Genomic DNA, 22,857 nt, shown 5'->3' on the forward strand with positions numbered 1-22,857 from the left:
ACTGTTTGAATGGTGTCTGTGAGTATAACAGAACTCATATGGCAGGCCAAAACCTGAGAAGATTCCATACAGGAAGTGCCCTGTCTGACAATTTGTTGTCCTTCTGTTGCATCTCTATCGAAAATACAGCATCTGTGCTGTAACGTGACATTTTCTAAGGCTTCCATTGGCTCTCTAAAGCTGCCAGAAAGTGGAATGGGGTGTCTGCTGTCTCTGGGCAAAGAACAGCAGCAGAATTTGTAAGTGGTCAGGCTGGGGACAGTGAGACTGTGATGCGCGTGCACGAGACTACTCCATTTTTTTCTTTCAGCCTTTGAATGAATACAACGTTGCCCGGTTGGAATATTATTGCTATTTTACGAGAAAAACGCATAAACATTTATTTTAAACAGCGTTTGACATGCCTCTAAGTACGGTAAAGGAATATTTTGAATTTTTTTGTCACGAAATGCGCTCGCGCGTCACCCTTCAGATAGTGACCTGAACGCACGAACAAAATGGAGCTATTTGAATATAACTATGTATTATTTGGAACCAAAACAACATTTGTTGTTGAAGTAGAAGTCCTGGGAGTGCATTCTGACGAAGAACAGCAAAGGTAATCAAATTTTTCTAATAGTAATTCTGAGTTTAGTGAGCCCCAAACTTGGTGGGTGTCAAAATAGCTAGCCGTGATGGCTGAGCTACGTACTCAGAATATTGCAAAATGTGCTTTCACCGAAAAGCTATTTTAAAATCTGACACCGCGATTGCATAAAGGAGTTCTGTATCTATAATTCTTAAAATGATTATTATGTATTTTGTGAACGTTTATCATGAGTAATTTAGTAAATTCACCTGAAGTTTTCGGTGGGTATGCTAGTTCTGAACATCACATGCTAATGTACAAAGCAGTTTTTCTATATAAATATGAACTTGATTGAACAAAACATGCATGTATTGTATAACATAATGTCCTAGGAGTGTCATCTGATGAAGATCATCAAAGGTTAGTGCTGCATTTAGCTGTGGTTTGGGTTTATTTGACATATATGCTTGCTTGGAAAATGGCTGTGTGATTATTTGTGTCTATGTACTCTCCTAACATAATCTAATGTTTTGCTTTCGCTGTAAAGCCTTTTTGAAATCGGACAATGTGGTTAGATTAACGAGAGTCTAATCTTTAAAATAGTGTAAAATAGTTGATTGTTTGAGAAAATTGAATTGTGGTATTTTAGTTGGTTTTGTATTTCGCGCCGTGCGATGCCATTGGCTGTTGGCTAGGGGTTCTGCAGGCGGAACGGGGTTCCGCTAGCGGAACGTCTGTTCTCAACAGGTTAACACTTTTTTGGTTACTACATGATTCCATATGTGTTATTTCATAGTGTTGATGTCTTCACTATTATTTTACAATGTAGAATTTACTAAATTACTCACGATAAACGTTCACAAAAAACATAACAATTATTTTAAGAATTATAGATACAGAACTCCTTTATGCAATCGCTATGTCCGATTTTAAAATAGCTTTTCGGTGAAAGCACATTTTGCAATATTCTGAGTAGATAGCCCAGCCATCACGGGCTAGCTATTTAGACACCCACCAAGTTTAGCCCTCACCAAAGTCAGATTTACTATAAGAAAAATTGGATTACCTTTGCTGTTCTTCGTCAGAATGCACTCCCAGGACTTCTACTTCAATAACAAATGTTGGTTTGGTTCAAAATAATCCATATTTATGTTCAAATATCCTCTTTTTTGTTAGTGCGTTCAAGACACTATCCGAAGGGTGACGAAGGGTGACGCGCCCGACGCGTTTCGTGACAAAACATTTCTAAATATTCCATTACCGTACTTCGAAGCATGTCAACCGCTGTTTAAAATCAATTTTTATGCGATTTTTCTCGTAAAAAAGCGATAATATTCCGACCGGGAAATCCTGTTTACGTTCAAAGACAGAGAAAATAAAAACATGGTGTCGCCTCGTGCACGCGCCTCAGTCTCATTGTCCTCTGATCGACCACTATCCAAATGCGCTAATGTTTTTCAGCCAGGGGCTCCAAAGACATCATTCACCGGTTTGCCGCCTTCTGAGAGCCTATGGGAGCCGTAGGAAGTGTCACGTTACAGCAGAGATCCTCAGTTTTCAATAAAGCGAGTGTAGAAGCCCAAGAAATGGTCAGACAGGCCACTTCCTGTAAGGAATCTTCTCAGATTTTTGCCTGCCATATGAGTTCTGTTATACTCACAGACACCATTCAAACAGTTTTAAAAACTTTCGGGTGTTTTCTATCCAAAGCCAATAATTATATGCATATTCTAGTTTCTGGGCAGTAGTAATAACCAGATTAAATCGGGTACGTTTTTTTATCCGGACGTGCAAATACTGCCCCCTATCCCCAACAGGTTAATGATGAGCTTGAAGGGTACTATTGTGTTGAAGGCTGAGCTCTAGTCAATGAACAGCATTTTGACGTAGGTATTCCTCTTGTCCAGATGTGATAGGGCAGTGTACAGTGCGATGGCGATTGCATCGCCTGTGGATCTATTGGGGCGGTAAGCAAATTGAAGTGGGTCTAGGGTGACAGGTAAGGTGATTTGATCCTTAACTAGCCTCTCAAAGCACTTCATGATGACAGAAGTGAGTGCTACGGGGCGATAGTCATTTCGTTCAGTTACCTTTGCTTTCTTGGGTACCAGAACAATGGTGGACATCTTGTTATCAGAAGAAACTGTGTAACCTTGCATTTATAGCGCCTAAGAAATTCATTGCCATTAATTGTTACTTTGGTTATCGTCCCACAATGGATGGAAGAAATGTCAAGTTATGTATCACTAGACTACTTAACTTATTATTACAAGATTACAGGTATACTGTGAAACTTTCATAAGGTTTGAATGACTTATATGGAATACTGTACAACAAAAGGAGTCAGTATTGAAAACATGTACCATGTCAGGGGAGATACCTACTGTATTTAGGCAATCCCTAGCTGCTGTGCTCTCAGTCCTGCCCCTGGGTGGTCTGTGGTACTGTTGGTTGTCACTCTGGCCTTTGCATAACACACCTGAAACAAATAACGAATGTTTCTCTAAGATCCTAAAGCTGAATGGGGTGTGTTGGGTTGAGGCGCTGCAGGGCTGTGGACTCCTAGGGGCAGGATGGGGTGGCCCAGCGATACACTGATCAAAAATATAAATGCAGATGTAAAGTGTTGGTCCCATGTTTCATGAGCTGAAATAAAAGATCCCAGAAATGTTCCATATGCACAAAAAGCGTATTTCTCTTAAATGTTGTGCACAAATGTGACTCGTTTTAGGAAACTAGGCATATGTCGTGCGTCACTACTTCACAGGAGAGCCATTTGAACATGAATGTTTCTGCTTTCTGGAACATGTGAAGTTTAATGTGCCTTAATACACTTGTATGCCATCTGTAAATAAGAATACAATTGTTAAATTATGAGCCAAGTTGGTTTAGCCACAGAAAAAGTCAGCAACCTTCCAGGTAGCCATGATTGGCTGAGATAATGAGTGGGCTGGACATGCCGAAAGATGAGTTCAGATTGGCCTTCCATGCAGGACACTTCTGTCTATTTGAGCTGGTCAATATGAGTAGGTAATTCTGTCTAACAGGGCTTTAAAAATATATATATTGCATAGTAGAACTGCAGAAGTGTTGCTCTCCACTTTCTGGAGGACCGGGTTTTGAAATCAGTGGAATTAAAGCATGATAGATAAGGAGATGGAGAAAACACCTGTCTCTGGATTACACCTTCAAACTAAGGGAAACCATGGCATCCATGACAGAGAGGGAGAAGCATCCATCCACGTATACGGGTAAGATAGTCTAGCTAGCTACATTTTCAGATATTACCCATTTCCAATTTTGTCAGAAAGTCATTTTCCTTTCAAGTTAAAGTGTATTGTTAGCTAGCTAGCTAACGTTAGCTGACTGGCTCCCTAGCTAACAGTACGTGTATGATCTGTGTAGTTAAATGATTCGTATCTCAGAGCCATTTGCTTTGCTAGTTATAGCCTAATTTTAGCTAGCTAACATTGAACCTGGTTGGTTAGCTACATACAGATTCATGCAGGGTAGTAATGTCATGAGTTTGGATTATGTTTTTTTGTTTACCTGTCTAGCTACACATCTTAACAAAAGACCGTCACTATGCAAGTAACCATTTCAATCAATCAAGTCAAAAAGGTTACAGTCTTACGGAGACCACAATCCAGCAGCCATTACCAAAATAATACACATAGGAAGACCATAAAAATGGGACACTTAAATATTTTATTCATTTATTTATTTATTTTACTAGGCAATGAAATGATTGATGAAATAAGGTGACTGATTAGTAAGGAACTCCTCACCTGGTTGTCTAGGTCTTAATTGAAAGGATAAACCAAAACCAGCAGACACTAGGCCCTCCTGTCAGAATTATAGTATGCTCAGATTCCATGTCTGTATTGAATAGTTTATTATCTTGCAAATCTAATACGATTGACCTACGATTGAAGGCATTCATTGCCTGACCTGAGAGAGAGGGTTTGTTTCTCTATGTGGTTAGGTCAGGGTGTGGGGTGGGCATTCTATGTTTTGTATTTCTTTGTGTTGGGCCGAGTATGGTTCCTAACCAGAGGCAGCTGTCTATCGTTGTCTCTGATTAGGAACCATACTTAGGCAGCCTGTTTTTCCTTTGGGTTTTGTGGGTAGTTGCTTTCTGTTTAGTTGTAAGTACCTGACAGAACTGTCGGCTGTCATTTTTGTTTATTTGTAAAGTGTTCATTTTTGCATTAAACTACAAGATGAACATATTCCACGCTGCACCTTGGTCTACTCATTTTGACGCCTGTGACATTCATGTTATTATGGAGTATTGAAAGACTGGGTGTAGTAGTGAGATTATGCTGGGTGCCAGCCCATTGGGGTGTGGAAGGGATTGAAATTATAGACCAGATAGCCAAATGAGTTTAAAAACGAGATATAATTGATATTAATGTTCCACTATGTAGAGGTGAGGCCGAATATAAGATAAGAGCCAATTTGATAGATGTGTGTCTGAAGAGATGCGTCTGATGTCTCTGAGATGTCTCTGATCCAAGGGACGGCATTTATATGCCTTCCAAAGAAAGGTCGTTGGACCAAGATTCAAAGGTCAGATTAGGAAGGAAGAGTTGGTGTTTGCTCGATTGCGCCTATGACATTGTACATCGAACTAGTCATTACATCTGGTTGGCAAGCATGTGAATGGTTGGTGTCTGAAGTGTATGGTCAATGAAACGCTGGAGCATGTGTTGTTATATTGTTGTAAGTATGATGAAGAGAGGGAAAGATTGAAGTGTAGGGTCATTGAGGGCGGACGGGATGAGGGGGTTTGGAAGTGATTTTGGGAGTGGGGGACAGTATTAGAAGTTAGCAGGGCTCTTTTTTATTTTCCCAGAAGTACTGAGTTAGGTAGGAGGATTTCGAAATGTGGAGCTAATGTTGTAAACCGTGATCGACCACACACTCCAGCATAGTAGGTGGCAACATGCACCTTTAACCTATGTTTGCGGACCACCATTGTATCCTAGAAGAAGAAGAAGAACTAGGCCCTCCATGGAATGCTCCTGCTTTACTGTCTTGATTCAAACTGTAGTGCTGAATATCACCGTTACAGCGTGATTTAAATTTAAAGGCAATGTTTCCGCGTTCATGGAGACTGCATTTATTGCAAACACTGCATACAGTATGTCGGCACAATCGAAAATTGCCTTTCAATTTTAAGCGCTCTATACCGCTGAACTTTGGTGATACGGATGGAATCCACCCCTACATCTAATTTTCTTCACAAAATGTACAGTAATATCTGTAGCACTTCAGTTGTATGTACACCTCATTCTGGCTCTCTACCTTTAAATAAGTAATTTTACTGTACTAGGCCTACTGTAATTTACTTCCCTTATGATGACGAGTTGTTGAACAATGAATGACTAAAAGTGAAAGGACAACCAGAAGTAAGTTTTCTTACTTGTAAATATACACTGTATTTCAATTAAATAAAAATTATACAACATCATAGTTTACCATAACAAATCCATGTAATAATCAACATACTGTATGTATAACATAACCATGACATATGTCACAATTAGAGGTCGACCGATTATGATTTTTCAACGCCGATACCGATACCGATTATTGGAGGGCCAAAAAAGTCGGTGCCGATTAATCGGCCGATTTTTGAAATGTATTTGTAATAATGACAATTACAACAATACTGAATGAACACTTATTTTAACTTAATATAATACATCAATAAAATCAATTTATCCTCAAATAAATAATGAAACATGTTCAATTTGGTTTAAATAATGCAAAAGCAAAGTGTTGGAGAAGAAAGTAAAAGTGCAATATGTGCCATGTAAGAAAGCTAACGTTTAAGTGCCTTGCTCAGAACATGGGAACATATGAAAGCTGGTGGTTCCTTTTAACATGAGTCTTCAATATTCCCAGGTAAGATGTTTTAGGTTGTAGTTATTATAGGAATTATAGGATTATTTCTCTCTATACGATTTGTATTTCATATACCTTTGACTATTGGATGTTCTTATAGGCACTTTAGTATTGCCAATGTAACAGTATAGCTTCCGTCCCTCTCCTCGCTCCTACCTGGGCTTGAACCAGGAACACATCAACAACAGCCACCCTCGAACCAGCGTTACCCATGCAGAACAAGGGGAACAACTACTCCAAGTCTCAGAACGAGTAACGTTTGAAACGCTATTAGCGCACACCCGCTAACTAGCTAGCCATTTCACATCGGTTACACCAGCCTAATCTTGGGAGTTGATAGGCTTGAAGTCATAAACAGCGCAATGAAGAGCTGCTGGCAAAACGCACGAAAGTGCTGTTTGAATGAATGTGTATGAGCCTCCTGGTGCCTACCACCGCTCAGTCAGACTGCTCTATCAAATCATAGACTTAATTATAATATAGTAATACAGAAATACGAGCCTTAGGTCATTAATATGGTCGAATACGGAAACTATCATCTCGAAAACAAAACGTTTTTTCTTTCAGTGAAATACAGAACCGTTCCGTATTTCATCTAACGGGTGGCATCCCTAAGTCTAAATATTCCTGTTACATTGCACAACCTTCAATGTTATGTCATAATTACGTAGAATTCTGGCAAATTAGTTCGCAACGAGCCAGGCGGCCCAAACTGTTGCATATACCCTGACTCTGCGTGCAATGAACGCTAGAGATGTGACACAATTTCATGTTAGCAGGCAATAGTAACTAAATATGCAGGTTTAAAAATATATACTTGTGCATTGATTTTAAAGAAAGGCATTGATGTTTATGGTTAGGTACATTGGTGCAACGACAGTGCTTTTTTCAGAAATGCGCTTGTTAAATCATCACCCGTTTGTCGAAGTAGGCTGTGATTTGATGAGAAATTAACAGGCACCGCATCGATTATGTGCAACACAGGACACGTTAGATAAACTAGTAATATCATCAACTAGTGATTATGTTAAGATTGATCGTTTTTTATAAGATAAGTTTAATGCTAGCTAGCAACTTACTTTGGCTTCTTGCTGCCCTCGCGTAACAGGTAGTCAGCCTGCCATGCAGGCTCCTCGTGGAGTGCAATGTAAGGCAGGTGGTTAGAGCGTTCCCGAATCCCCCTGAACAAAGCAGTTAACCCCCATTCCTAGCCCGTCATCGAAAATAAGAATGTGTTCTTAATCTGACTTGCCTAGTTAAATAAAGGTGTAAAAATAATAATAAATAATAATAAAAAATAAAACAAATAATTTAAATAAATCGGCGGCCAAAAATACCGATTACTGATTGTTATGAAAACTTGAAATCGTCCCTAATTAATCGGCCATTCCGATTAATCGGTCGACCTCTAGTCACAATGCCATACCACGCCAGCCCAGGTTGAGCTCTGCCAATCACATATTATACACAAGTTCTTCAAGTTTGGGTTGAGTGGCAAAATAAAGAAGTCAACAACAGGTTGCAAGTTAACTTGTTTATGAGTTAAACTGAATTACTAAGACTCTTTCTCAGCCTGGTCAAAAGGAGGTCATAACAGTACATAATTAATAAAACAAACAAACTAAACAAACAAAAATACAGCACCTTCCCCTGGCCGGTTGCACCTCAAACAAAAAAAGAAACAGTCAGCCAATAAAGTTTCAGGATCCATCATTCAATTATCAAAATAGAAGCATGCACAAGCAATGGAAGCTCACCGTCACACCCAAGACACATACATTACAAGTACAGTACAAGACATATAGACTTATTACCATAACTACCTATTAATTGCATACTTTACATATCTTAACATGTGTTCCAATGCTGCTTCGTTTATTCAACATCATGAAATTATATGTTCAGGCTTCAGGTTTGGCAATAGTGGAGTAGATAACAGAATGGTCCACCTCTAACCTTTCTTCTGATCTGCACATGCAAATAGAGTTGTTACATGAGTATATTCATATATTTCAAATAAACAGACTTTCAGAAATAGGTTACATTGAAAAGGACTAAATGGATAGTGAGTTCACTCTTACCTGGCAGAAGGACTGGGGAGTGGGAACTGGATGCTGGCATACTGTAGGTTGTCTGTCATGTTGACCTGTCTGGGTTTCATTGTGGAGTATACAACATCATCCTCATGGAGTCCTGAGAGTTGGGCCTTGTCGATGGAGCTGTGGAACTGCTGGAAGTCAAAAGTAGCGTAATGAGGGTCAGGAGGGTTCTGCAGAGCTGGTGGCTTGACCACAGAGTACAGAGAACTGTCTTGGTGGTGGGTGTGAGAGGGAGGCAGTTGAACGTTGGCATAGAGGGCATTTTCCTGTTCCTCCGTTCTAGTTTCCTGTGTGGCTGGATCGTTACTGGTTCTTCTACTGGATAAGACTGTGTTTTGATCGTCCTGAAAGATGGAATCAGTCAAAAACAATACAAAATGTGTGATATATTGACATCCTTCATCTATTGGTTAAACTAAATATCTTGTTACTGGGGAAGAATGGAAGCTTGTGCTTTAACGGTGTTCAAAACCCATGAATACTTACTGCGTTCAAACCTTCACATAACACTGTTGCACTGACATGCTGTGTTCCACTCACCTCTTTGTCCACAGCAGTCTTTTGACATAATTTGATTGGGCTTTTCCTGTCAAGGAAAACAAACTTCTTTGGGGGCACAAATAGGTACCACAAGGCCATCATACTCTGAATTATGATATTGAACTGAGTACACAATGTTTCTAGACTTACCACATCCATAAGAACAGAACAAGTATGATCACCATGAAAACTGTGGCCGCGGAACTGATGTAAACTGGCATTTGGAAAGTCTTTGTAGCTGAAAATGACACGGTACAATACATGAAAAAATATACTCATTTAGAACATATTGATTCAGGAGAACAGGACATTTCCCTCTACACTCACCTTGATTGGCACCCTGTATGGTCAGAGACACCACAGTAGAGTTGTGAGCCCCTTCTCTGTTCCTGGCCTCACAGAAGTACTGTCCACTGTCAGAGGAGGGTAGAGAGGTCAATGCCAACACCTCTCCTGACCCTGTCTGTGAGGTGTCTGTTCCATCCTTCTTAAACCAGGTGTAGTTCTCCACTGCTGGGTTGGCATGACTGCTGCAGGTCAGGTTCACAGAGCTTCCCTCTAACAGTGGGACAGAGAAACTGACTGATACCAAGGTGTTCCTTGGGGGATCTAAAGTAAAAAAAAATAAAAAATTAATGTAACTTTTGATATCTGCTCCATATTTAGTAACGATTAATCCAAACACAAACAGTCCTGGCCAACAGGGTTGGTGTCAAGTTCATCTAGATTCATGCCAGGTGAGACTGAGATTGCATTGCTTTCCTATGGATACATTCCATGTCCAATTCAACTGAAAGGAATATAATTGCGATTTACCCCAACTCTGCAGACCTGTTATGCTTACATTGTAGTGAAAAACTGTTGCAATATCTTGGATATTATACTCCAAGATACTGCAACAACACAGTTTTAAAAACCTGCTTCCCTATAAAGAAAGCAAACACAACTTTCCACATAAAACTGACAGACTCACATAGCATGTACAGTTAACTTACACAGAACATCAAGCAACAGGAGTGATGAGTTGAGGGCTCCATGTTTGTTCTGTGCCTCACAGTAATACCTCCCTGAGTTAGCAGGAGAGACCTTCTCAAGTATCAACTGAGTCCCTGACTGGACAGGGCTTCTCCCATTGACTCTGTACCAGGTGTAGCTCACTGCTGGGTTAGCATGGCTGCTACAGGTCAGATTCACAAAGATGCCCTCTACCACTGGACCAGAGGGACTGACTGACACAGATGTGTCCTCAGGAGGGTCTGAAAGTGAACAACAAGCTCAAGTACATTAGTTGAAGAGTGGTCCTGTTCTTTAAAATAGCCTACTGACCACACAAAGTAACTAATGTTGGCCTACAGTTATCCAGTTCATTAGTGTTGAAAGTCAATTAAGCCGTGAATACTCACACTGAACGTTGAGTGAAGTTACATTAGACTTGACAACACTGACTTCATTTTGTGCCTGGCAGTAGTACCCTCCACTGTCTGTGAGACTGATGCTACGAATAGTGTGACTCTGCGATGGTGTCAGAGTTGCAAGGGGCTGTCCACTCTCCTTATACAGGGTGTAGGCCAACACAGGGGGGTTTGCACTGCAGCTGCAGGTGAGAGTGACTGAGTTACCCTTAACAACATCTCCAGATGGATTGACTGACAATGTGACATTCTTTGGAGCATCTGTAGGAGAGGGAGTAAGGTTACAAGTGTTTATATGATGTTGAACATATTTCTCTGTATAGAACCACACTACTACAGTACCTTTCACCACACATTTGGTTGTCTGTGCACTTCACAAAACCAAAAGACTGAACTTTCATCCCAATTAGTGGTTCCAGTAAATATAATGGGTCAGAATATATTTATTAATGTTCTCAGAACAGTTTTGCATTTCGTTAGTAGCCATCATTGTGTTATTTGCTCTCACTATACCCTACCAACATGAAGATCATCCTCAAACTGCTCAACTTCCTCTTCAAGTAATCACAATGCAAATACACAGCCACGGTCAGGAAATAGACATTGCCTTGTGTTACGACAAATTTGTTATCAAGCACATTTATATTCACACCAAAAGATCAAGGGATGTTGTATGTGAAAACACTATGCTATCTACAGTTGAAGACAGAAGTTTACATGCACTTAGGTTGGAGTCATTAAAACTCGTTTTTCAACAACTCCATACATTTCTTGTTAAACCTTTCTAGGGTCGGGGGCAGTATCCTGAATTTCCGCCTGTCTGACGAGCCCAAAGTAAACTGCCTGATACTCAGGCCCAGAAGCTAAGATATGCATATAATTGGTAGAATTGGATAAAAAACACTCCATAATGTCTATTATAACAGAACTGATATGGCAGGCGAAAACCCGAGGACAATCCATCCGGAATTTTTTGTTGTTGTTGAGCTCCCATCAACTTCAAATGTGAAGCTATTGAAAACTATGACTTCCACCTCCCAGATTGCAGTTCCTATGGCTTCCACGATATGTCAACAGTCTTTATACTTGGTTTCAGGCTTGTTTTTTGAAAAACCAATGAGTAATAGTTGTTTATCCATGGGGAGAGGTAAGGCAAAAGTAGTCTATTTGTGCGCTTGAACGAGGGCGCGCTCTTCGTTATTTTCCTTTCCTATTGAACATACTATTTCGGTATGAAATATTACCATTTATTTAGATATTAGACTACCTGAGGATTAATTAGAAATTTTGTTTGACTTGTTTGGACAAACTTTACCAGTAACTTTTGGGACTTCTTTGTCTGCATGTTGAACGGGTGGATCACTGAACACAATGACGCCAACTAAACAGACATTTGGGATATAAAGAAGGACTTTATCGAACAAAACGACCATTCATTGTGTAGCTGGGACCCTTGGAATTGCAAAAAGAGGAATATCTTCAAAGGTAAGTGATTTATTTTATTGCTATTTATGATTTTGTGATGCCTGTGTTGATTTCCAAGATTCTAAGCTAAAGAATCATGTATGACACTTGTATTTTCATGAATGTTTAAAATTACGATTTTGTATTTTGAATTTGGCGCACTCCGATTTCACCGGATGTTGTCAAAATTGATCCCACTAGCGGGATCAGCGCGCTAAGAGGTTTTAACAAACTATAGTTTTGGCAAGTCGGTTAGGACATCTACTTTGTGCATGACACAAGTCATTTTTCCATCAATTGTTTACAGCCAGATTATTTCATTTATAATTCACTGTATCACAATTCAAGTGGGTCAGAAGTTTAGATACACTCAGTTGACTGTGCCTTTAAACAGATGTCATGGCTTTAGAAGCTTCCGATAGGCTAATTGACATAATTTGAGTCAATTGGAGGTGTAACTGTGGATGTATTTCAAGGCCTACCTTCAAACTCAGTGCCTCTTTGCTTGACATCATGGGAAAATCAAAAGAAATCAGCCAAGACCTCAGAAAAAAGATTGTAGACCTCCACAAGTCTGGTTCATCCTTAGGAGCAATTTCCAAACGCCTGTGCAAACAATAGTATGCAAATATTAACACCACGGGACCACGCAGCCATCATACCGCTCAGGAAAGAGACGCGTTCTGTCGCCTAGAGATGAACGTACTTTGGTGCGGAAAGTGCAAATCAATCCCAGAACAAGAGCAAAGGACCCTGTGAAGATGCTGCAGGAAACAGGCACAAAAGTATCTATATCCACAGTAAAACGAGTCCTATATCGACATAACCTGAAAGGCCGCTCAGCAAGGAAGAATCCACTGCTCCAAAACCGCCATAAAAAAGCCAGACTACGGTTTGCAACTGCACATGGGAACAAAAATCATACTTTTTGGAGAAATGCCCTCTGGTCTAATGAAACAAAAACAGCACTGTTTGGCCATAATGACCATCATTATGTTTGGGGGAAAAAGGGGGAAGCTTGCCAGCCGAAGAATACCATCCCAACCGTGAAGCACGGGGGTGGCAGCATCATGTTGTGGTGGTGCTTTGCTGCAGGAGGGACTGGTGCACTTCACAAAATAGATGGCATCATGAGGACGGAAAATTATGTGGATATATTGAAGCAACATCTCAAGACATCAGTCAGGAAGTTAAAGCTTGGTTGCAAATGGGTCTTCCAAATGAACAATGACCCCAAGCATACTTCCAAAGTTGTGGCAAAATGGCTTAAGGACAACAATGTCAAGGTATTGGAGTGGCCATCACAAAGCCCTGATCTCAATCCCATAGAAAATTTGTGGGCAGAACTGAAAAAGCGTGTGAGAGCAAGGAGGCCTACAAACCTGACTCAGTTACACCAGCTCTGTCAGGAGGAAAGGGCCAAAATCCACCCAACTTATTGTGGGAAGCTTGTGGAAGGCTACCCGAAACATTTGACCCAAGTTAAACAATTTAAAGGCAATGCTACCAAATACTAATTGAGTGTATGTAAACTTCTTACCCATTGGGAATGTGGTGAAAGAAATAAAAGCTGAAATAAATCATTCTCTCTGCTATTATTCTGACATTTCACATTCTTCATATAAAGTGGTGTCACGACTTCTGCCGAAGTCGATGCCCCTCCTTGTTCGGGTGGTGCTCTGCGATCGACGTCACCGGTCTTCTAGCCACCATTGATCAGTTTTTCAATTTCCATTGGTTTTGTCTGGTCTCCTTACACACCTGTTTCTTTCCCAGTAATTACATGTTGTGTATTTAACCCTCTGTTTCCCCTCATATCCTTGTTGGTGATTGTTTGTTATGTTATGTACGTGTTGTTTATGTATCGGTGTGCGACGGGTTATTGTTTACCCGGATTATTTTCTGCGTTGGTTTTGTAGTTAGTTTTTTAATAAATACTCCATTTTTTTAACCACTTTGGTTTCTCCTGCGCCTGACTTCCCTGCCACCTACATACATGGATTATGACAAGTGGTGATCCTAACTGACCTAAGACAGGGAATTTTTACTAGTATTAAATGTCAGGAATTGTGAAAAACTGAGTTTAAATGTATTTGGTTAAGGTGTATGTAAACTTCCGACTTCAACTCTACATACCTCTTTCAAAATTCATCCTATTATTTTATCAGAAGAAAACCTTGTCTTTTAGCTTTCTTAGGAATATAATGCAATTAAATGAACACCATTCAGAGGCAGCGCATCCTTGGTGCAGAGGTTTGAATGTACAGTGCATTCGGAAAGTATTCAGACCCCTTGAGGTTTTCCACATGTTGTTATGTTACAGCCTTATTCTAAAATGCATACAAGGATATAATGTGCTCATGTTAATTAGATCAGGTATTAACTCACATTGGACATCAAGAGACACTGGCGCAGAGGAGAGAAGATCTTGACCTTGATCAGCACATCGGTATCTACCAGAATCATCACTATTTGCCTGAAACTCTGTTTTTGATACTGATTGTCCATCCCTGAACCAGACAATAGTGGGATGGTTACTCAGTGTACAGGTTGTGCTACATTTTAGTGTCACCTTCTCTCCCTCTCTCACAGTGGCAGGGTTTACTTCAGCTGTCAGCCCTTGTAGAGAGGAGAAAAACAATCATCACTGAAAATGTTTTGTAGAGTCATGAGAGTGGGCTTTACTTCTGGTATGAAAATTACCTGTCAGAGTTAGTGAAACTGATGTACTGCTCCATGCATTCAGTTGGCCATTATTATTAACTGTCTTAAATCTGAAGAGATAGGAATTTTCATCACTACTATTTAGGTTATTAATTCTCAAGGTGCAGTTGTGTTTTTTATTTCCAAGGTATTCTACATGTCCTCCGTATTGATCAAAGACATTTGTGTCATCTTTTTGAGTCGTGAACTTCCAGAAGGTATTTGTTATAATCTGGTTTGAGGGGTAGTCATAACTGCATCCAAACACCACTGATGACCCTTTTAAGGCACATGGAGCTGTATCGTTGAAAGTCACACCCCAATTACCCCCACAAACACCTATAAAAAACAACAACAAAACAAAAAAAGAGTTAATGTTATCACATTGATCTACAACACTGATAGATACAGTGCCAATTTGCTATTTAAAGGTATAGGAAAATATAGCATTCCTGTGTGTGGCCTACCTTCAGATATTTGAATCAGTCACTTCTGTATTTTGTTCATTAGAAGAGTGAGTTGCTCTGTAATCTCAGATAAGATTTTCCTTCCCTTTGAGGTTTATAATTTGACACGGTTGGGTAAGTTACTTTCTAAATAGAATCCGGTACAGTTACTAGTTACCTGTCCCAAAATGTTATCAGTGACATAACCTTTGGATTACCCAAACTCAGTAACATAATCTGACTACTTTTGAATTACTTTCCCCTTAAAAGGCATTAGCAGTGGCAAAAATAATCCTTCAAGCGAATTTGGTGTATCACCATAGTGGTCCCTGACTTGTTGTCAGACTCGTTCAGGTGGAACAAACTTAAACTTGTGCGTTATTTCAATGCTGAATTGAATGTCATTAGAAAACAGAAAGGTGTCACAATGTTGTTTTTTCCGCAAAAATCCTTTATGAATTTAAAAGTAATCATTTATTTATTATTTATTTTTCAGATTACATGTAACTGATTAAATGTGATCATTGTCCTGTTAAATGTAATCAGTTACACCCCAACCCTGTCATTTGAGAAATATACAGTACCAGTCAAAAGTTTGGACACACCTACTCATTCAAGGGTTTCTCTTTATTTGTACTATTTTCTATATTGTAGAATAATAGTGATGACATCAAAACTATGAAAAAACACATATGGAATCCTGTAGTAACCCAAAAAGTTGTAAAATAAATATATTATATATTCTTCAAAGTAGCCACCCTTTGCACACTCTTGGCATTCCATCAACAAGCTTTATGAGGAATGCAGTCCTGAAGGAGTTCCCACATGCTGAGCATTTGTTGGCTGCTTTTCCTTCACTCTGCGGTCCAACTCATCCCAAACCATCTCAATTGGGTTGAGGTTTGGTGATTGTGGCAGCCAGGTCATCTGATGCAGCACTCCGTCTCTCTCCTTGGTCAAATAGCCCTTACACAGCCTGTTTTAGTCATTGTCCTGTTGAAAAACAAATGATAGGCCGACTAAGAGCGAACCAGATGGGATGGCGTATCGCTGCAGAATGCTGTGTTAGCCCTGCTGGTTAAGTGTGCCTTGAATTCTAAATAAATCACTGACAGTGTCACCAGCAAAGCCCCCCACCCCACCTCCTCCTCCATGCTTCACAATGGAAACCACACATGAAGAGATTATTCGTTCACCTACTCTGCGTCTCACAAAGACACGGGGGTTGGAACCAAAATGTTCAAATTTGGACTCATCAGACAAAAGGACAGATTTCCACCGGTCTGATGTCCATTGCTCGTGTTTCTTGGCCCAAGCAAGTCTCTTCTTATTATTGGTTTCCTTAAGTAGTGATTTCTTTGCAGCAATTTGACCATGAAGGCCTGATTCACGTAGTCTCCTCTGAACAGTTGATGTTGAGATGTGTCTGTTACTTGACCTCTGTGAAGCATTTATTCGGGCCTCAATCCGAGGTGCAGCTAACTCTAATGAACTTATCCTCTGCAGCAGAGGTAACTCTGGGTCTTCCTTTCCTGTGGCAGTCCTCATGAGAGCCAATTTTGTCATAGTGCTTGATGACTTTTGCAACTGCACTTGAAGAAACTTCCAAAGTTCTTGAAATGTTCCATATTGACTATTTAATTTTTGTCCGTAATGATGGACTGTCATTTCTCTTTGCTTATTTGATTTGTTCTCGCCATAATATGGACTTGATATTTTACCAAATAGGGATATTTTCTGTATACACCCTACGTTGTCACAACACAACTGATTGAATCAAACGCATTAAGAAGGAAAGAAATTCTACAAATGAACCTTTAACAAGGCACACCTGTTCATTAAAATGCATTCCAGGTGACTACTTCATGAAGCTGTTTGAGAGAATGCCAAGAGTGTGCAAAGCTGTCATCAAGGCAAAGGGTGGCTACTTTGAAGAATCTCAAATATAAAATATATTTTGATTTGTTTAACACTTTTTTGGTTACTACATGATTCCTTATGTGTTATAGTAAAAATAAAGAAAAACCCTTGAATGAGTAGGTGTGTCCAAACTTTTGACTGGTACTGTACATTTCACTATCAAGGTAACACAATAATGAAAATATAACATATTCCCTCTGCAGTACTTCCCTGTTCCTCTACTATGAGCAATACACAGAAGTAGTACAAATTTCATATCTCAATTATTAATCATAAGTCAGTGCTGACATCCACATTATGATAGAGCATCAAAGCAAAAATATGGTTACCTGGCGACGTGAGAGTAATCACCATTATCACACTGGTTGTTTCAAAGAGCCACATTGCAGCAACTGCAACACTTCAATAAAAAACACCACAGGGTTCTATTGAGGAGGGAATTGCTTAACTTAATAGCAAAGTCAATCATGAAACAAGCTCCAACAGCGTTTTCACTTAAAGCAGGTGTAATATTTATCTGTCTCGGAAGAGTTTTCTCACAACTCTACATCATGTAGTTATTCTGTCTTTAAATTCTCACTAAACAGATAGATTGAACATCACTATGCACCAATGTTGAACCAATTAAAGGAAAGAAACAATGAAACTCTACAGAGACAAACAACACTACTCACCCTCCTGCAGAATGCATCCAGAGAGACTGACCTGCAAATAACCATGCAAATAAATACCATGGAGAGATGTCATAGTACCATGTCACAACCACAATGCAGAAGTTGGGCTGAGAATGTCTTGTCTGGGGAGCCTTTTGGTGCTATTTCCCTTCCTGTTACCATACACTTGATATATTATATTGTATTTAAGGGGGGTACAGTAACATGTTTTATTTATTTAATTTAACCTTTCTTTAGGCAAGTCAGTTAACAATAGTCTAACCCAAACTGCTTAACTTCCCCTAAAAGTAACCACAATGCAAACACACAGTCACGCTCAGCAAATAGACACTGCCCTGTGTCATGGCAAATTCAAATTTGTTTTCAAGCACATTGACATTTACTACAAACCGACAAGGGCTGTTATATGTGAGAACACTATGTTATCTACATACTTCTTTCAAAATCCTACTATCTTTACAGAAAATAATAACAGACCTTTTATTGACCTTTCTTTGGAATATAATGCTTTTAAGTTAACACATTTCAGAAGCAACACATCCTTGGTGCTGAGTTTTGAACCTAGATAGCTGCTCCAATATGAGTCAAATAATATGATGCGCTCATGTTAATTAGATCAGGTATTAACTCACATTGGAAGTCAAGAGACACTGGAGCAGAGGAGAGAAGATCTTGACCTTGAACAGCACATTGGTATCTATCAGAATCCTCAATGTTGGCCAGGAACTCTGTGTTGTGTACTGAGTGTCCATCCCTGAACCAGACAATAGTGGGATGGTCACTCAGTGTACATGTTGTGTCACATCTTAGTGTCACCTTCTCTCCCTCTCTCACAGTGGAGGGGTTTACTTCAGCTGTCAGCCCTTGTAGAGAGGAGAAAGAAAAACAGTCATCAATAAAAATAAAAAAGTAGTGTTATGAGAGTGGGCTTTACTTCTGGTATGAAAATGACCTGTCAGAGTCAGTCAAACTGATGTTGTACGGCTCCATGCAGTCGTCTTTTTTTTCATTAACCGTCTCAAATCTGAAGTAGCATTGTGTTGCATCACTACTAATTAGGTTATTCATTCTCAAGGTGCAGTTGTGCTTTCTATTTCCAAGGTATTCTACACACCCTCTGTATTCCTGGGCCAGACAAAGATAGTTGTCCCACTTTTGACTCCAGAACTTCAAGAAGGTATTTGTAATAGTCTGGTCTGAGGGTAGGCGTAAGTGCATCCAAACACCCCTGATGACCCTCTTAAGGCACATAGAGCTATGGTGTTGTATTGTTGAATGTCATCTTCCAATTACTCCCACAAACAACAAAACAAAAAACAGTTATCACACTTGTCTTCACCACTCATACGTACAGTACCCATTTGCCATTTAAATGTAAGAAAATATAATATAGCATTGCTATGTGTGCCCTCCCTTCAGATATGTTAATTTGAAAGATAATACTCTACACATGCTGGTGCACAAACAGGCTATCAGTCACTGTCATGACTTCCACAAAGTTGGTGCCTCTCCTTGTTCGGGTGGCTTTCCGCGGTCGACGTCACCGGCTTTCTAGCTACCACCGATCTACGTTTCTTTTTCCATTTCTTTTGTCTTGATTGTACACACCTGGTTCCCATTATGTTATAATTTATTCCCTATTTAACCCTCTGGTTCCCACATGGTTTTGTGCGTGTTTGTTCTTTGTTTAGTGTTCTAGACTTCTGTGCGCTGGTGTGTTTTTCCCTGCGTGGAAATTATTGTTGTTTCTTTTCGAGTAAAGTACATCTTTTACTCAGTTCTGTGTCCTGCGCCTGACTCCGTCCTACCACTGCACACTGACACCTGACAGTCACTTCTGTATTTTTGTTGATGTAAAGAGTGTGTTACTCTGTAATCTCAGATAATATGACTTTCCTTTGAGGTTAATCATTTAATAAATTTCACCATCAAGGTAACACAACAATAACATTAGACCAATATCAAATCAGTTCCTTGTTTATCTCTAATGAGCCATATACATTCTATATCATTAATTTATTCATAACGGAATACTGGCATCCACAGAAAGAGTATCAAACAAATATTTATTCTATTCACCTGGAAACTTGAGAGTAATCACACTGGTTGTTTCTAAGGGCCACATCGCATCAAACTGCAACACCAACAACTGCAACACCACAGGTTGAGGGAATTATACAGCATTAGACAGTAACAAAGCCAATCATCAAACAGACTGGAGAAAACCTTGCACCATCCCTACGGTGAAGCATGATGGTGGCAGCATCAACATTGTTTTAATTTAAATATGGTGTAACTGTCTCTGTCAATCAGGGTTGGGGTCAATTCCATTTCAATTCAAGAAGTACACTGAAATTCCAATTCCAATTATCTTCAAGGCTTTTCAATGAGGAAAATGTGGAGTATAGTGGAATTAAAATGAAATTGAGCCCAACCCTGCTGTCAATAAGACAGCACAACTGGGATACACCTTTATATCATCTAGCCATTCAGTTTTTTATCCTCACCCAACATGAAATAAACTGAACTATGCTTCAATTTCTTAATAGAAATCTTATTCTACATTAACATTGGTAAACATACAAATCAACTGCATGAAAGGAAACACATGACACTTTACAGAGAGAAACAGGATCACTCACCTATCTGCAGAGCATGTCCACAGAATGAGACTGGTCAGCAAATGACCATGCAAATACCATGGACTAATGTGATAATAATTTCACAAGCAGAATACAGAAGTTGAGACTGAAGGTTGACAGGGAAGGTCATCTAACTTTTCTATGTAAGCAGGGAATAGATTTAGTGATTTAGAGACATTCAGTATGTTGAAGAGATAATAATAATAATGCGTTGGGTGCTTGTCTTTGTCCTATTTCACACACATACAAGTGTGTATTATACACTTGTGAATTAAAAATGTGTTTTTTGCATATCCCATCTCCCTCTGAGACACCATGGGTAATACTGTACACATTCTGGTGCAGACTCAGTTGACCATATCATGGCCTCTTCTGTATTATTCAATAGATGAATGAGTTACTCTGTAATCTCAGATGAGATACAGCCCTATTCTTTGAGGTTAATCATTTCAGAAATAATTTCACCATCAGGATAACACAGCAATGACATTAGAACAATATAAAATATCCCCTCTGACCTCTGCATTATTTCCGTGTTCATCTGTTATGAGTAGTAGTACACAGTTCGTATGTTAATAATTTACCAATAACTCAGTACTGACATCCACAACATGATACAGCGGAATAAACAGGGTAAGTGTCAACCTGATAAATATTTCTTTAATACATCTACTAATTTTTTCTTCATTTAAATGCTTTTATTTGACAACAAGCTATTTCAACAAGCAATTTGGGACATACCAACCATACCCTAAACATCAGATATGATCAGTAACACATTTACACATATTCTCCATAAGACTAGCATGAGGGATGATGTATACCAAACTTCATTTGTAAAGTATGTTACATTTTAATGATATCTTATGGAGGAGATAGAGAGAACCTAGAGAGAAAATGCCCAAAATTACTTCCTTCTGAAGGTGAAAAGGTTGAATTTTTAGGATGATTCTGCTATCGGAATATTTAATAATCTGGCCACTACTAGTAAAATGTTAAATGCTAATAAATTAGTTATAATGCCACTTATAATGCCAAATGAATTACAGGTACCTACTTGAACTATTCCTAGTAAATTAAACTTTGTAGTAAATTAGATAAAACATAAATTGGCTTAGAGTGAGCAGTCCTGCTGAGATGCAGTTCAGGGGTAGATGGTAGAGATCCTTCTGGCGATGTCACTCAACTGATAAACTGAGCAAAGGACACTACAGTTCTCATCTGGGAGATATGCGGAAAAAAATAGGAAGTTAATGGAGGTGTGTCACTGAATTCACATTTAGAATATGTTTGTCTCTATGGTCAAACTTGAACTTATTGCAAATTATTTAATTAGATTGTGAGGTGTATATAACTCTCTGTTCATATATTAGCTGAGATAAATTAGTGACATCAAAAGATGTCCTAATTTACCTGCACCACTACTGGTGTGGTCTGGCCAGGACTGTGTAAACAACATTGGCAATATCTTTTGGCTCTTTATCACCATCCAGTGGTATATTTGTAACTTGAATCTGGTCCAGACTGGGAAAGAAAAGAGGGAGGGACAGGTAATGTCACTGGTCTGTATGTCAGAAAGAGGAAGAGAGAAGGATAAGACAGAGAGGATAAGCATGAGGAGGAAGTGAGAAGGTAGGAGGAGAAATAAGAAGAGGGAGGAGAAAGTATACAAGGGAGAGGAGAGGAGGAGAATGGTGAGTAGAAAGGAGAGAGAGGGGGAAAGAAGAAGAGAAGAGAGGAAAATCAAGGGGAGAGGGTAGGAGGAGAAAGAGGATGAGTATGATGAGGAAGTGAGAGATGGAGGATGGTTGGTTACCTGGGGATCCTGGAGTAATGCATGGTGATATAGTTGAGGATGCTGTCTGCCTCTGTGCAGGGTGGAGCATCCTTCAGGGGTACGATGGAGGGATGGGCACTCTCATACACCTCTGACTCCTCCTATCAAACACAGAGAAAATAGGGGGATTCCTATGAGAGGACTGAAGAAGGGTTGATGTCACTTCAATAGAGAGAACCCAAACCTGGGTTTAAAATGGGGCCGAATGATGGGGTTGTAACTCCCCCTGATGTATTTACATGGTAGGTGCAGTGTAATTAAAGTGTAGGTACATATTGTTACCTTTGATCTTTCAAAAGAAGATGGGAATCTAATCATGAGGTATTCTAATGGCATGACCTGATTATTACAAGTGGACGACCATGGTGTCTCCATCTAGTGGTGCAGAGTGGGAGTTGTTGTTTAACGTCCCGGGATGTCGGACATCTTGCCAGTCCTCAGCTGAAGGGTCTGCTGGACTGACTCGTAGAACAGGCTGTCAGCTCTCACCGATGGCCTCTGTTATTCCATACCAACGACAAGTCTTTGTTAATAATTGTTCTATATATTATTTCATCACATGATGGTTAGGCTATATTGATGTCAATGCTTGGAAGAGGAAGAGTCAAGTACCCTCTTGTTTTCCTCTGGATATTACTA

At 39.6% G+C, this 22,857-nt stretch overlaps 1 protein-coding gene across 1 annotated transcript; it reads right to left on the minus strand.

Annotated features, from left to right (window-relative positions):
- Positions 1-8,000: 8,000 nt before the first annotated feature.
- Positions 8,001-18,592, minus strand: LOC106605665 (B-cell receptor CD22-like). Its single transcript, XM_045718650.1, has 12 exons — positions 18,372-18,592; positions 17,740-17,770; positions 17,395-17,465; positions 14,700-15,038; positions 14,385-14,615; positions 10,524-10,793; positions 10,116-10,376; positions 9,448-9,729; positions 9,271-9,358; positions 9,121-9,166; positions 8,563-8,924; positions 8,001-8,449 (listed from the first exon to the last, which is right to left on the minus strand). The coding sequence occupies exons 2-12, from the start codon at positions 17,754-17,756 to the stop codon at positions 8,383-8,385; spliced, it is 2,034 nt and encodes a 677-aa protein (XP_045574606.1). The 5' UTR covers positions 17,757-17,770; positions 18,372-18,592; the 3' UTR covers positions 8,001-8,382.
- Between the last annotated feature and the right edge of the window lie 4,265 nt (positions 18,593-22,857).

This window comes from Salmo salar, chromosome ssa05 (assembly GCF_905237065.1).
Source record: "Salmo salar chromosome ssa05, Ssal_v3.1, whole genome shotgun sequence".
Classification (NCBI taxonomy): Eukaryota; Metazoa; Chordata; class Actinopteri; order Salmoniformes; family Salmonidae; genus Salmo; species Salmo salar.